The sequence below is a fragment of the Electrophorus electricus genome, chromosome 7, assembly GCF_041902795.1.
Source record: "Electrophorus electricus isolate QZ-2024a chromosome 7, ASM4190279v1, whole genome shotgun sequence".
NCBI classification, from domain to species: Eukaryota; Metazoa; Chordata; class Actinopteri; order Gymnotiformes; family Gymnotidae; genus Electrophorus; species Electrophorus electricus.
The window spans coordinates 10,733,055-10,745,000 of NC_137503.1; the positions used below are offsets into that span (position 1 = coordinate 10,733,055).

The 11,946-nt window shown below is 40.0% G+C and overlaps 2 protein-coding genes across 7 annotated transcripts in view; both read right to left on the minus strand.

The window, feature by feature from the left end:
- Positions 1 to 95: 95 nt before the first annotated feature.
- On the minus strand, positions 96 to 8,955 carry pa2g4a (proliferation-associated 2G4, a). The gene is made up of 13 exons (XM_027016767.3): positions 8,761 to 8,955; positions 7,369 to 7,497; positions 7,086 to 7,191; positions 6,593 to 6,662; positions 6,372 to 6,464; positions 6,074 to 6,137; positions 5,814 to 5,892; positions 4,833 to 4,911; positions 3,079 to 3,212; positions 2,844 to 2,938; positions 2,605 to 2,732; positions 2,045 to 2,098; positions 96 to 1,899 (listed from the first exon to the last, which is right to left on the minus strand). The coding sequence occupies exons 1-13, from the start codon at positions 8,843 to 8,845 to the stop codon at positions 1,837 to 1,839; spliced, it is 1,179 nt and encodes a 392-aa protein (XP_026872568.3). The 5' UTR covers positions 8,846 to 8,955; the 3' UTR covers positions 96 to 1,836.
- Positions 8,956 to 9,305: 350 nt separating this feature from the next.
- erbb3a (erb-b2 receptor tyrosine kinase 3a) overlaps positions 9,306 to 11,946 on the minus strand; it is a 19,803-nt gene continuing 17,162 nt past the window's right edge. For all 6 annotated transcript variants that reach the window (XM_035524561.2, XM_081717713.1, XM_081717715.1 and 3 more), the window contains 5 exons: positions 11,944 to 11,946; positions 11,655 to 11,837; positions 11,446 to 11,514; positions 11,033 to 11,315; positions 9,306 to 10,921 (listed from right to left, as the gene is read on the minus strand). The exon at positions 11,944 to 11,946 is cut by the window's right edge and continues 95 nt beyond it. In XM_035524561.2, the coding sequence (XP_035380454.1) occupies positions 10,095 to 10,921; positions 11,033 to 11,315; positions 11,446 to 11,514; positions 11,655 to 11,837; positions 11,944 to 11,946 (1,365 nt within the window). In that variant the 3' untranslated portion in view covers positions 9,306 to 10,094. The remainder of the gene's footprint in view (positions 10,922 to 11,032; positions 11,316 to 11,445; positions 11,515 to 11,654; positions 11,838 to 11,943) is intronic.

Sequence of the window (11,946 nt, forward strand, 5' to 3'; positions counted from 1 at the left end):
AAGCAATAAAAGATGGTGAATCTTAAATATGAATATGCAGTCAGTATTCTTTACAGCCACTCAGGCATTTCAAATGATGAGACAGTTAAAGAAAAAATATTTAAAGTTTCATTTTATTTCATTAGTTGTAAAATAGTCTCATATACTGTTTTTCCTATAAAACAAGATGTGTCAATTTCAAAGTCTCAGGCATGCCAAATAACCTCCACAGGTTTTCTGGGATGGCCCAAGTATACGATCTGGGAACAACGTAAAAGGCTAACCAAACTCATCTCCCCACTGCCACATCAAAATCCACCTGATCTGCCCAGCCACCTGCTATGTTCAAGTGTTGGCCAAATCCTAAATCAGAGACCAGCCACTTCCTCCTGCCCCATTCCTCATGGGACTGGCTTGTAACCTGCTCACTCATGTTTAACAGGTAGAAAATTCCCCACAAGGGGAGATAGTAGCACTTAAGTAGATTTTTGCATGCATCGTTGCAAGGGATGAAACTGGTATGTCCTTAACGCCACATACCCTTGTTGAAGAAAACAGACTAAAGGATGTTGCCCGGGAACTTTGAGTTCAAGTATCTCAGGCCCATCTTAAGACCATTTCTCAACCCATAAGTTGCGATATTGCAATTTCACATTAACTGGAATCTGCATGGCTAAATTCAGAGAGACAAATCATCCCATACTTGGTTAACAACTCTGTTTAGGCCACTAATATTGTATGTGTTACAGCAAATCATAGCAAGTCAATGGTTTATATTTATTACAGAAATTAAAGACAAAGAAAAAAAAAAATTACATCCGAAGATTAAAGCCTGGTATCTCATTATACCCCATGTTTACTCTTTACCAAAAATGTGTCTGATATATGCACATACGGAAAGAAAAAAGCTCTGGGAAAGTGGCTTAGCAGTGTTTTGAACCTGGTCTCTTACTTGGTGCTAAATATTACATATTCTTCAACATGTCATTAGGTTTATATGAGTAGTTTTAATTGAGCTGGGGATACTTTCATGGTCCAATACAAGCTTTACACAGAAGAAAATCAATTTTTAAAATGCCAATGCAAAACAAATTATAGGGAAAAGATTAGCTTATGTATTTCTCAATATTTCTCAATTCAGACAAAGCTGCGCTCTGGTTTAAAGCTCAGTCAGACTAGAAAGAAGACAAAGATGGCAGTTAATAAAGGAAACGTAGTTCCCAAAAGTCCACGGTTCAAAATTCTCTATCTTCAGAAGAATGAAGTATATAAGAATTCTGTGCACAGAATTCTAATGCCCCAGAAAGCACTCCCAACACTCCATGGAAGGATTTTAGATTCAAAAAGTAAAGTCAATTTTGCCTAAAAAACATTCCAACCCTGAGGAATGAGAATGGATTTGGGTAACTTTTCCAAAGTTCAATTGCTCACTACTTCCTTTCATTACTATTTAACTAGCAGTTTGAATTCAAACATTAGGGCAAAGCATTTTTAAAAAAATTAGATTAGCAACACGTGGATAAAACCACAACTCTACAAAAGTCTTGCTAAGTTTTTTTTGTTTTTTTTTTTAAATCATGACATTTCGAAAAGGTCTGGTTTTGCAGATTCCAAAGAAAAACTGAGTGCTTCAAAAAAGTAAGCACAGATTTTTATGAAAATCAGTAGAAAGTCACTGTCATCTATAAGTCCAATTTCAAATTAACATACTTCCGAATGACACAGTCCAATGTTTCTCAAAAACATATATAGGGGAGCTGATGGGCACGACTTGCATTAAGGTTTTTGCAAATTGAATGTGTTATGCCTGTGTCTGTGTGTGTGTGTGGGGGGGGGGGGGGGCTTGTTGTAGAGTATCTATTCTGCTGCAACTTCATTCTCTACTCGAGGTCCTGCAGCATTTTCTGCAGTCTTGGAAGCCTGTGGCAAAATAAAATGTGGAACAGAACTAAGAAAATGTGATTAATTATACATAAAGAAATCTTTGCTGTCCATAAAGGAAAGCATATTAATGGCAGTATCCAAACACTGAAAACTTAGATTTGCCTTTGACCAAACACCTCACCTTCTTTTTCTTCTTTTTCTGTGCTTTACGACTTGCAGAGCTTTGTATCAGTGACTGTAAAAGAACATTTTATATCACGCATTAAGTAATAAAAGAAGATATTAAATGTCTAAATATGAAATTTGATCCTTACAAAGTCATTGTCTTATTAAAACCTTATACCTAGGCATATATAGTTGTTTAATAATCTAATACCATGTACACTTAGTCAGCTACATTCTATGCCATTCATTAATGGTTAATTTTTGACTAGAAGACCTCTGTTGACTGTATATTATTTAAACAGCAGGAGACTTTAGCAAAGCAGTGGTGATGCTGACGTGGTAGTGATTAGGTTACTGATAGCTGTATCAGGTTTTTACACACATCAGTCTGACTTCTGAGGTGAAAGCCGACCATCCAAAAAACGCCAACCAACAGCAGCCCTCTAGTCAGAAATCAACCACCGATGACAGGATATAAGGCAGCCAACACAGCCTGTCTGTGTGTATGCCAGAATGCTTCAGGCAATATTACATGGGTGACTTGACTTTTCATGAAATGCTGTGGGATTTTTATACCTTTAGCTCAGGATCCTGAACGTCATGCTCAGATATGTAAAGCTCTGGTTCAAATGGCCCACTGGTGATTCTCAGAGGTCCGTTAGCCATCAGCAGCACTGTGAACTTAAACTGAGCCACATACTCTCCTAGACAGAGAGGAGGACATAAATGTGTTTTCAGTTGACAAGGAGGGAAGAGTGATAGAAGAGAATAAGAAGAAAAACATGTGGGGAAAAAACAGGGTGGGTGGTTCTCACCCTCCTTCTCATGCAGTACACTGAAGGGCTGCAGGAGTTCGTGCTTAGCGCACTCAACCACTCCTAGACGAGCCTTTCCTTCATCTTCAAACGCCCTGGTGGACAGAGGCGCTGTCAGTCCCTATATCTAGCTTCTGGGTCATATGCATCAACTTGATCAAAAAGAATTAAGAGATCCATAAAAAAGTGCAAGAAAGCACTGAATGAATAAGTGGCTGCAAGCAGTATATGCTACCTAAGAGTGAAAGGCATGGCGTCAAAGCGTCTCTCCACCTCACTGAAGAACATTCTGGAAGTCTTCATCTTCAGTCCATATTGTTTACTGGGGTCTCGCTTGTAGATGGTGGTCCTTTGACCGCCATCTCTTGCCTTACACAAACAAGAAATACAGATGGTTCTTACTGAGTAGATGTTCTGTTTGACAAGTTGTGCTCCTTGTAGTCTAAGAAAATGTGAGCATTTTAATTTAGTGCATTTTATGGGTTACCACTCTAGATACAGCTTAGACGTATATAGGTTCTTCAGTTGAGAACCTGTCTAAATTGTAGGATGATTTAGATCAACAATGTTATTACAGGTCTGTGAAAAAATTGAGAACTCTCCAAAACAATTGTATTTCTGCACAAAATTCTCCTAAAATGTAATCTGATCTTTACTATCTAATGACTACTGCAATTATGTTTCTCAAACACAAATGTATAAGTCACAGCATTATTAAACAATATATGGCATTAAAAGAAAAAAAAATCCATAAACCCTTATATTTAATAACCCCTATATTTAATAATAATAACGCAACCTGCTTTACTGGTAATAATCTGGACTAAGCACTTTGAGTAGCTGCTGCTCAGCACTGCAGTGTGTTCTGGCTCCCTCAAAATGTTTCACTTAATATACATTTTTGTAATGTTTTGCTTTAGATCACACCATAGCATCCCTGTGAGATCTGGATCAGTATACTCATTAAACCTAAAGCATAACATTTCTTTTGTATGAAGGATATCTGTTGATTTATTCTGTTTTATGGATCACTGTCATGTTTCATACCCAACTTCTGCTGGGATTTAGATGACATGGCATTTTACTATAGTATTTCCAGAAAAAGGAAAACTGGGAACTCTGTGCTCTAGACTCACTAGCAGTCTCACAACAATCAATTCCTGCTAGAATTTGGGATGTAGGTTTTAGCACTGGCATGCAGTGGTCTGTTTTCTCCAAACCCAGTACTGTGCACATTGTATGCTTTTCAGGTTCAACCTCTCATCTGCTCACAGAAAATTGTTCCAGCAGTGCTGTGGAGCATGCAGGTAGTCTTTAGTAAACTTGAGACTGACAGCATTGTTTAATGGGATGCAGTAGATAAAGAACAAAGACGATTACGTGCAGGAGATGTCTGCAGATCCTCAACCACCAACTGAAGGTTTGTCACGTTTTATGATTCTAAAGCATGTTCTTTCCAAATCCCACATGAACTGTGAGTGGAATGCCTCACGTCACAATTTCTCTATTTTCAAGAGCTCAATATGATAAAGGTTCACGTCTTCTCCATTAATGCCTTTGACTGTACAAACAATTTGTACAATGAAGTTATGCCAATGTAATCTGTGTTTGTTACATATGAATGTCTTTATTAAGAGTTAAATGAAGATCAGATCACATTTTAAGAGCCAATCATGCAAAAACCAAGCCAATCCAGTAAGGGTTCATAAACTATATGCTCTACAATACATCATGACAGCTTAGCAGAGTTCACTTTTGTTACAGTAAAAAAGACTAGTATAGTCTCTTAAAACAGACCCAGTAACTGAGGATATGAGGACAAAAAAACTTTTGATTTGTGACATACAAATATTGATGAGTAATAATATTAATTCATTATACAATAAATTAACCTTTATGATGTATAAACATGGTGTATTGTGTGAACATTCAAAGGCCAGTAATATGTATTCAACTGGTTTTATAGGGTGACTATGAGGGACAAATTACCTTCCCTTCTCCTGTACTGATCAAGACATCCACAGCATACACTTCATGGACCTCAAACTCTGCTTTCTCATGGTCCTTCCTTTGAGAAGATAAAGAAGTTATTTTCTAAATTATCATGCATGAAAACAACGTTTACATGTGCAACAACCTTTAAAAAAAAATTCCCATCGTGTTTTAATGAGCACCTACCCTGTGAGATGGGAGCGTGGTACACAAGTTCAGGATTCATCCCCTTTGTGAACACATGACTTTGGGACCGAATGCCCAATTGGGAGGACAATTGTGAACTTATTGACTGTGAAATAGGGAAATGCAGGAACCAGGAAGAGACCTGTTTTTTTGGACATACTGAAGCAGCATGTAGTGGGGTTTTCAATTTGCATATTCTCTCGCACAACTTTCCACTCTGTGGAAATGTACTTTGAGTTGGATTACACTTTTTCCTTACCCCAAGGTATCAACAGAGCTACGGTGAACATAATTTCCCATTCTACCAAAGGGGACCATTGGGTGAGCTCAGAGTTGGAAAAGACACTGCCGAGACTCCAACCTGGTTTACCTTACTCATTATTCCCTTGGTTAGGAATTCTTTTACAACCATTGTGTGATGTCATGTTCTGTCTATCTTTGTTGACGATGTAATGATACTGATTGTAGGAAATGTTTGGGTATGCAAAAAATATAGGAAATGTTTGGTGTCAGTAAATGCCACAAATGTTTACATTAGTTTGAGTATATGTGAGGATATTCATGACTTAACGCAAGAGTGCTAGTTGCACCACCCCAACTTTGCTTGTGTATGTGAAGGAGTCCTGGAGAAAACATGGCAAACTTCACAATTTGTGCATACGGAAACACACATCAAGGTTTTTTTTGAAAGGGGGGGTTAAGCCATGTTGCTCTGTAGTCCGTCTTCTTATAACATTGGATTTCATTGTAACATGGCTTTTATGGCATGCATAAGGGAGAGTTGTATTTTACCTTTGCTGATCTGTGGGATTTTGAATGATGGTCTTCTCTCCATCAATAACATGTTGTTTCAATTGATGTGACAACATGCCTATAAAAGGGATATCAGTAAGGACCACAAAAAGTAACAATACCTCACTCACTTGTTAGGATTGTACACCCTCATATTTTAATCACAGTGCAAGTATGTTTTGGGGATTCCCTGTGTTGGGCCTAAGAAAAAGTTGCATGCATGAAAGCCTGCAGTACCAAAGGGAAAAAACAATGCTCACCCTCTATTGGACTGCATTTGAATGACTGAGCAATCTTATTCCATGCCTCAGTCACCTGTGTGTTCTGGGAGATTAAAAAAAAAAGAAAAAAAAGAGCAATTTAAAAACAACTTGTATACAGACATGACTCATTTCACACCCCCTTAATTTAGGGGGACAGAGAAATTTTTTGTTCTCACAAATAAAGGATTAAATACATACAGAAGTGTGCCAGTTTAAGCTTGAGGTGAAGTTTTATTTTACACATGGTTGCCAGGTTGTACCAAATAGCCTGTAAAACACTTGCACATGCACGCACTTGGTTGCCAGGCTTTACAAGACGAAGTGCTGCCTCTCCACACAAGTAGGCGGCTTTGATGACATCAGCTTTCCTGCCTGTCACAGGTGCTTCCTGAGAGGATTTAATACTGGGAGTCATAAATTCCGGCGAAAATAGCCTTATTCAATTTCACTGAACATAGCAATAAAGACTGAGAACAACAATAATAAGCATTACAAAACCCCAACTTCCATACACACCTTACTGGCCCCAACAACAAAGCTATGGGCTACATTGGAGATAAAGCCATCGACATGTACTCCAAGATCACTGCACAGACAAGGAGAAGGAAAAAAGGGAGGAGAGGGATGAGTGGTGAGACAAATAATAAAAAACAACCCCCACCAAAACCATGAGCTACCCAAGTCATCCAACAGCTGCAATGTTCAGTCCCCAGACATATAAAAATGTTAACACCCCACTCAACCCAAGCAAACAGTACCAAACCACTTGAATGATGATGTCATTAGTTCATGAACTATGAGCGAACTGATGTACACTCATTGATCAAACGTTTTCTATCATTCACAATACCCATGTTAAGCAGCAATCAGGGCAAGGAAATTAGAGAGGCTTACAAACACTGACACACACAATGGGGAAAACTGCTCACAAGACAGAACAGAAAGGGGGTGCCAAAGGGGAAGAAAACTGTAAAAAGGCCGGGAACCGGCCGTGGTGGAAGGTGCCTACATTTTGACCAAGTCTCCGTCTTTAAGCGTGTAGTCAGGGTCACTCTTCAAGGGAGAGAAGTGGCATACACAGTTATTGACTGACACGCTGGTGGGGAACGCAATGCCTGCAAGAAAGACAACCACCCGTCCTCAACACTTGTCCTCCAGGAAAAGATAATGTGTACGTGTATGAGAAAGGCCAAGAATAAGGGAGAATTGTGATTGTAAATTAGACAAATTAGTTTCATGTACTTCACAATCTTGGCTTCAAGTTGTCTAGGCTATTATTCCCTCCCTCTTACCTTTCTTCATGTCTTTCTCTTTCTTGAAGACCTTCCCAGTCTCAGTCATAATGTAAGAATCTCCTTTCTCACACAGACTGAGAACAGACACACCTGGCTTGGCTGCCTCGATGACCATCTTCAGTGCCTCTGAGCGAGGGGACAGGTGAAAAGATAAAAAATTAAGCAAGGTATCATAGTATTGTAACTAACTTATTTGCACCTGCTATACTCTTCATGTACAAAAATAAAATAGAGAAGCGGTTGTCTGTAGTGTCACGTATTCCGATTACTAGCTTTTTTGGCCACTGATCAAGTCAAGATCAGCGTACAGAGTTTTAAACGTTTTCTGAGAAACATATTGCAATACCAGTCACAAGAACAGACTAATGGAGAGAAGTATTCCGTTGCCTTACAAATGTATAAGGACCGTAGACCGTAGAGGTAACGAACATTGTTTTGAAAATACATGTCCGGGTCATGGATACTAGTGTTAGCAAGGCAGCTGCTCAAGTACTCCGTCAGCATTCCAGATGTCAGCGACTAAACAGAATGCAACTGTGCAAGTGCTCGTTAGCTACAAGTTAAGTGTGTAGAGATTTTTCTTTCAAACGAAGCCATTAGCTAACTAATATTATATAGCTAGCTTTATAAAATAAGGAGCAAAGATACTTTGCACACCGAGTTATTGAGGTGCTATGAAAGATTTGCTAGCGTGCACTCCAGTTTGTTCGCTAAATCCACATTAGCAGAGTGGCAAGTTAGCTAGCTTGCTAACCGGTCGTGTCTGGATGCGTGGGAAGTGACAGACGAGACCGTAGCTACCTAGCGTTAGCCAACCTAGCAATTATATAGCTATCTTAGCCTATCTAACTAGCTAACTACCTACAATCTGTTGACTATTGAGATTTCTGATCGCAATACTGATAAATACTCTGCAGATAGCTATCTAACTATTCAAAATCTAACCAAACAACCGATGTGCTAATATTGCTAACAATAAATTTACAAGTAAGCTAGCCAGCTATCAGATACTTAACTAGCTAGCCATCTAACGCTAACTAAATAGTGAGCAGGAATACATGGGCCATTTTATTGGCTAGCTAATCTAACATTTGCTGGCTAGCTAGCGTTAGCTGTCTTGGTTCCATTGTTGATCACTAGCTAGCTGTATTCTCTACAAGGAATAACACCAATAAGTTAGCTAAACCAAAGCTGTCAATATATGGAAGGAATACATAGCTAAGCAAGCTTAGCGTGTTTCAGGGTCTAGTGATTACCGTTATTCCCTCACACCCTTACATTACTGCACATGGCACACGGTAGCTGGACTAGTGAACAAGGCCGTTATGTTAAGGTATATGAGCAGGTCAACGACTCGAAATCATCATTGCTATTCTGCAACAAACTTACGGTTGGCAATGTCACCACCCATCTTATACTTGGTCACGACCAAGTCTTCAGCGATGGTCTGCTCTTGCTGTTCGTCGTCGGACATCTTCGCAACGGATATCGAAGCAAATCCCAATCCGATGAATAGACCAGCAAGATCAGGTACACCACCAGGGTGTTCTCCGCCGCGCTTCGTTCGTCTGGCCTCCACGCACTCCAGACCCCGCCCACAAAGTCAAAACGTAACGATAAACGTCACCAAACCAGAACGTACCGCCAAAATACAGGCCACGAAATTTCTCAACTTATTTATTTATTTATTCCATACATTTGCCAAATGTTCAGTGTTTTTTTTATGAATGAAATTAATATTATAGAGATTTATAATTCACCTTCAAATTCAATTGTAAACCTGTCCATTTATTACGTTTAACATTTAAATTTAAAACATCTAACAAAACATATATAAAAACAGACTTAGGCTTTACCAAAATACACAGAATATAACCTATACAAATATACAGAAACAAGGAAATAAACTTGTTTGAGTCACACAAAAGTGTAAAGATTGTTAACTGGTCTTTTTTAATATGACCCCAGTACAAAATTCCTTCTTTATATAGACATATTTACACAAATACATGAAACAATTCAAGCAAATAAAGAAATATCCTTTTGTGTTGCAGACAAATTTTCTGGATATGACCAGAAAACATTTATATATATATAAAATGTATACAAAAATAGTGTTAAAAAGCAAATATCCCTGATTCATTGACAATGTTGGTACAGTTGGATAGATTGCAAGCTGCCATGCTATAATGTTGAAGGCACCTGTAACAGACATACTGATTCATAAACACACTGACAAACGGAAAGCCCTGTTTTGCTTATATATCTTTAAAAAATAGTCTCATTTGTGTCCTGGGGACATGAAATATTCACTGGCATACGTGTTTGTATGCCTCAATGCATTACCTGCAATAGCTCATTATCTGGTACTGGCATCCTTCACTATGTTTTAAGTGTGTGTGTGTGTGTGTGTGTATGTGTGTGTGTTTTAGTGAGGCATGTTTTTTTATTTATTTTTATTTTTTTATTATTATTTTTTTATTTTTTTTACCAAGGCTGCTTTAGCCAAGGTGATATGTAATGCTTCACTGATTGCTATTGTGCTTAATCAGTGCTAATAATTTTCAGTTAGGTCTCGATTTATTTATCCATTCCCTCACCTTATGTAGCTATTCTTATTTCCTCTTTTAGGCTCAGTTTCTCACGCACTTAAAAAACACATTCACTTTTTTATTCCATTCACTCTTCAATTCTCACCCACTCACACTCTCACTCTACCCATCCTATGTACGCACTGCATTTGCTTTAGAGTACAATCGGCTGTGCCAGTAGTCAGGATTGTCAAAAGACCTGTCGCTCCCTTCCCTGTCCATGCCCATTCCTGCATATACTTTAACATATGGCCCCATTCCTAGGCTGGGCTGACCCCAAGACCGATCACCTTCCTGGGTCTTAGCCATCTCCTGTTCCCCTTCCACCTGGAGGTTCTGGTATACCACTGAGCTCCCCTGTACTGCCAACGAGTCCATCTCTTCATATTCATACATCTCTTCCTCCCCACCATTCAAGCTCTGCACCATTAGTGAGCGCCTCAGCCTGGGTTGGTGGTTTGTGTACTGATAGTCCTCCTCTCTGTCCTCATCTTCAACTGAGGATTTTGGGGGAGGAACTTGGGTGTCTGTCTTTGGGAGGTGAACTCTGGGTGGTGTGAGGGGGGCTGCTGCCCCAGGCCCACTGCGAATGTCCATGTACTCGTAGAGGAGCTCTTGATCCTGGTCAGCCTCAGCATACTCTGGCTCGCTGGATAGAAATTCTGCCTCAGTACGGATTCTCTCGTTCAGAGAGGATTGCGATACCCATCCACTGCTTTCTGAGCCCTCCATGGACAATCTTTCATTTGGATGTCTGGAACCTGGAAAACTGTGTCTCAACACAGGATGGGAGGTGGAACTGCAGCCTTGGTTCATGTATCTGAGGGGAAGGTTCTGGTTGTTCATATACTCATATTCCTCTTCAGCACTACTATTTTCCTCTAGCAGTTCTAGGGAATGACCCTTAGATAACCTCCCATGCGACAGTGTGACACGGGGAGATGTGGAAAGCATTGTGTCTGAAGGGAGAAGGAAGATGTTTAAAAAACGTACTGATATCTGACAATACCTAGAGTCAAGACCAAGAAAATGGTCAGGCTCAGTAAAAGGTTTTTGTTTTGTTTCCTTACCTCTCTCTGGACTATCACTTAGTCCCGGCAACACATATCCATTTTGGTCTTCCTCTCCTTCTGTGCATGGAGAGGGAGTATCAGGGATGGGTGTGTCTGGAGGGCCTGATAGGCTGTCTCTCTGAGACAGGTAGGCACTGTCCTCTCGTGGCCGCGCCCCCCTCTGACTGCTGCCTGCTGCAAAGTCTTCATTCATCTCCAGTTCCAACACAGTGCCACGCCCCTCAGAGCTCTCAGAGATAGTGCGGGTGGAGTTGAGACGTGAGCGTGGCGGCCATACAGTCTAAAACAGGACATGAAGTATGTTACACTGAGCAAAAGCAACACAGACAGTGTGTCACATTACCACTATCATGACAGCACATGAAGTACATCTGTCACAGCTGTAGGAAATACAGGAAATTAGGAAATACCTGCACAGAGCCCTCCACACTTGGCGTCATTGGCAAATAACCAGCAAGACAGGATGGGGTCAGAGATGTCTGGATGAAAAAAAAAAAAAAGTGCTCATGATAAAAAGACAAAGGCATGTTATTGACTTCTCCAGTGGCTTAAAGTATTTCCCAAACACACTGAAGCCTCATTCGACTATGCTTTTCTATATCTAGCCATGGGTCCTCACCCTCTGAGTGTCTCCACGCAATCTAGAGAGACTTCTTGATGGAGTGAGGTACACTGGAGGTGTGGTCATGCCATCTTCCAGTGCTTCATCTTCTTGGTCCTCCAGCCCCACCCCCAGAATGACCATTTCAGTCCCACGTAGCTCAGCAGGGGCAGGGGCAGGTGCAGGTGCTGTGCTCTCCCCCTATTGGTGGTAAATCAAGCAACAATTAAGTAAGACTGACAACTTGCTTACCTGCAGATACTATATGTAAAGCATTTATACAAAGTACACTGTCACTTTGCCTTACTTT

What these genes read in the sequence shown, in the direction of transcription:
- pa2g4a (XM_027016767.3), bottom strand. Translation starts at nt 8,845, where the DNA reads ATGTCCGACGACGAACAGCAAGAGCAGACCATCGCTGAAGACTTGGTC. An exon ending in AGAGAAAGACATGAAGAAAG is followed by an intron (nt 7,192 to 7,368) that starts GTAAGAGGGAGG and finishes TCTTTCTTGCAG; the next exon opens with GCATTGCGTTCCCCACCAGC. An exon ending in TTGTTGTTGGGGCCAGTAAG is followed by an intron (nt 6,465 to 6,592) that starts GTGTGTATGGAA and finishes AAATCCTCTCAG; the next exon opens with GAAGCACCTGTGACAGGCAG.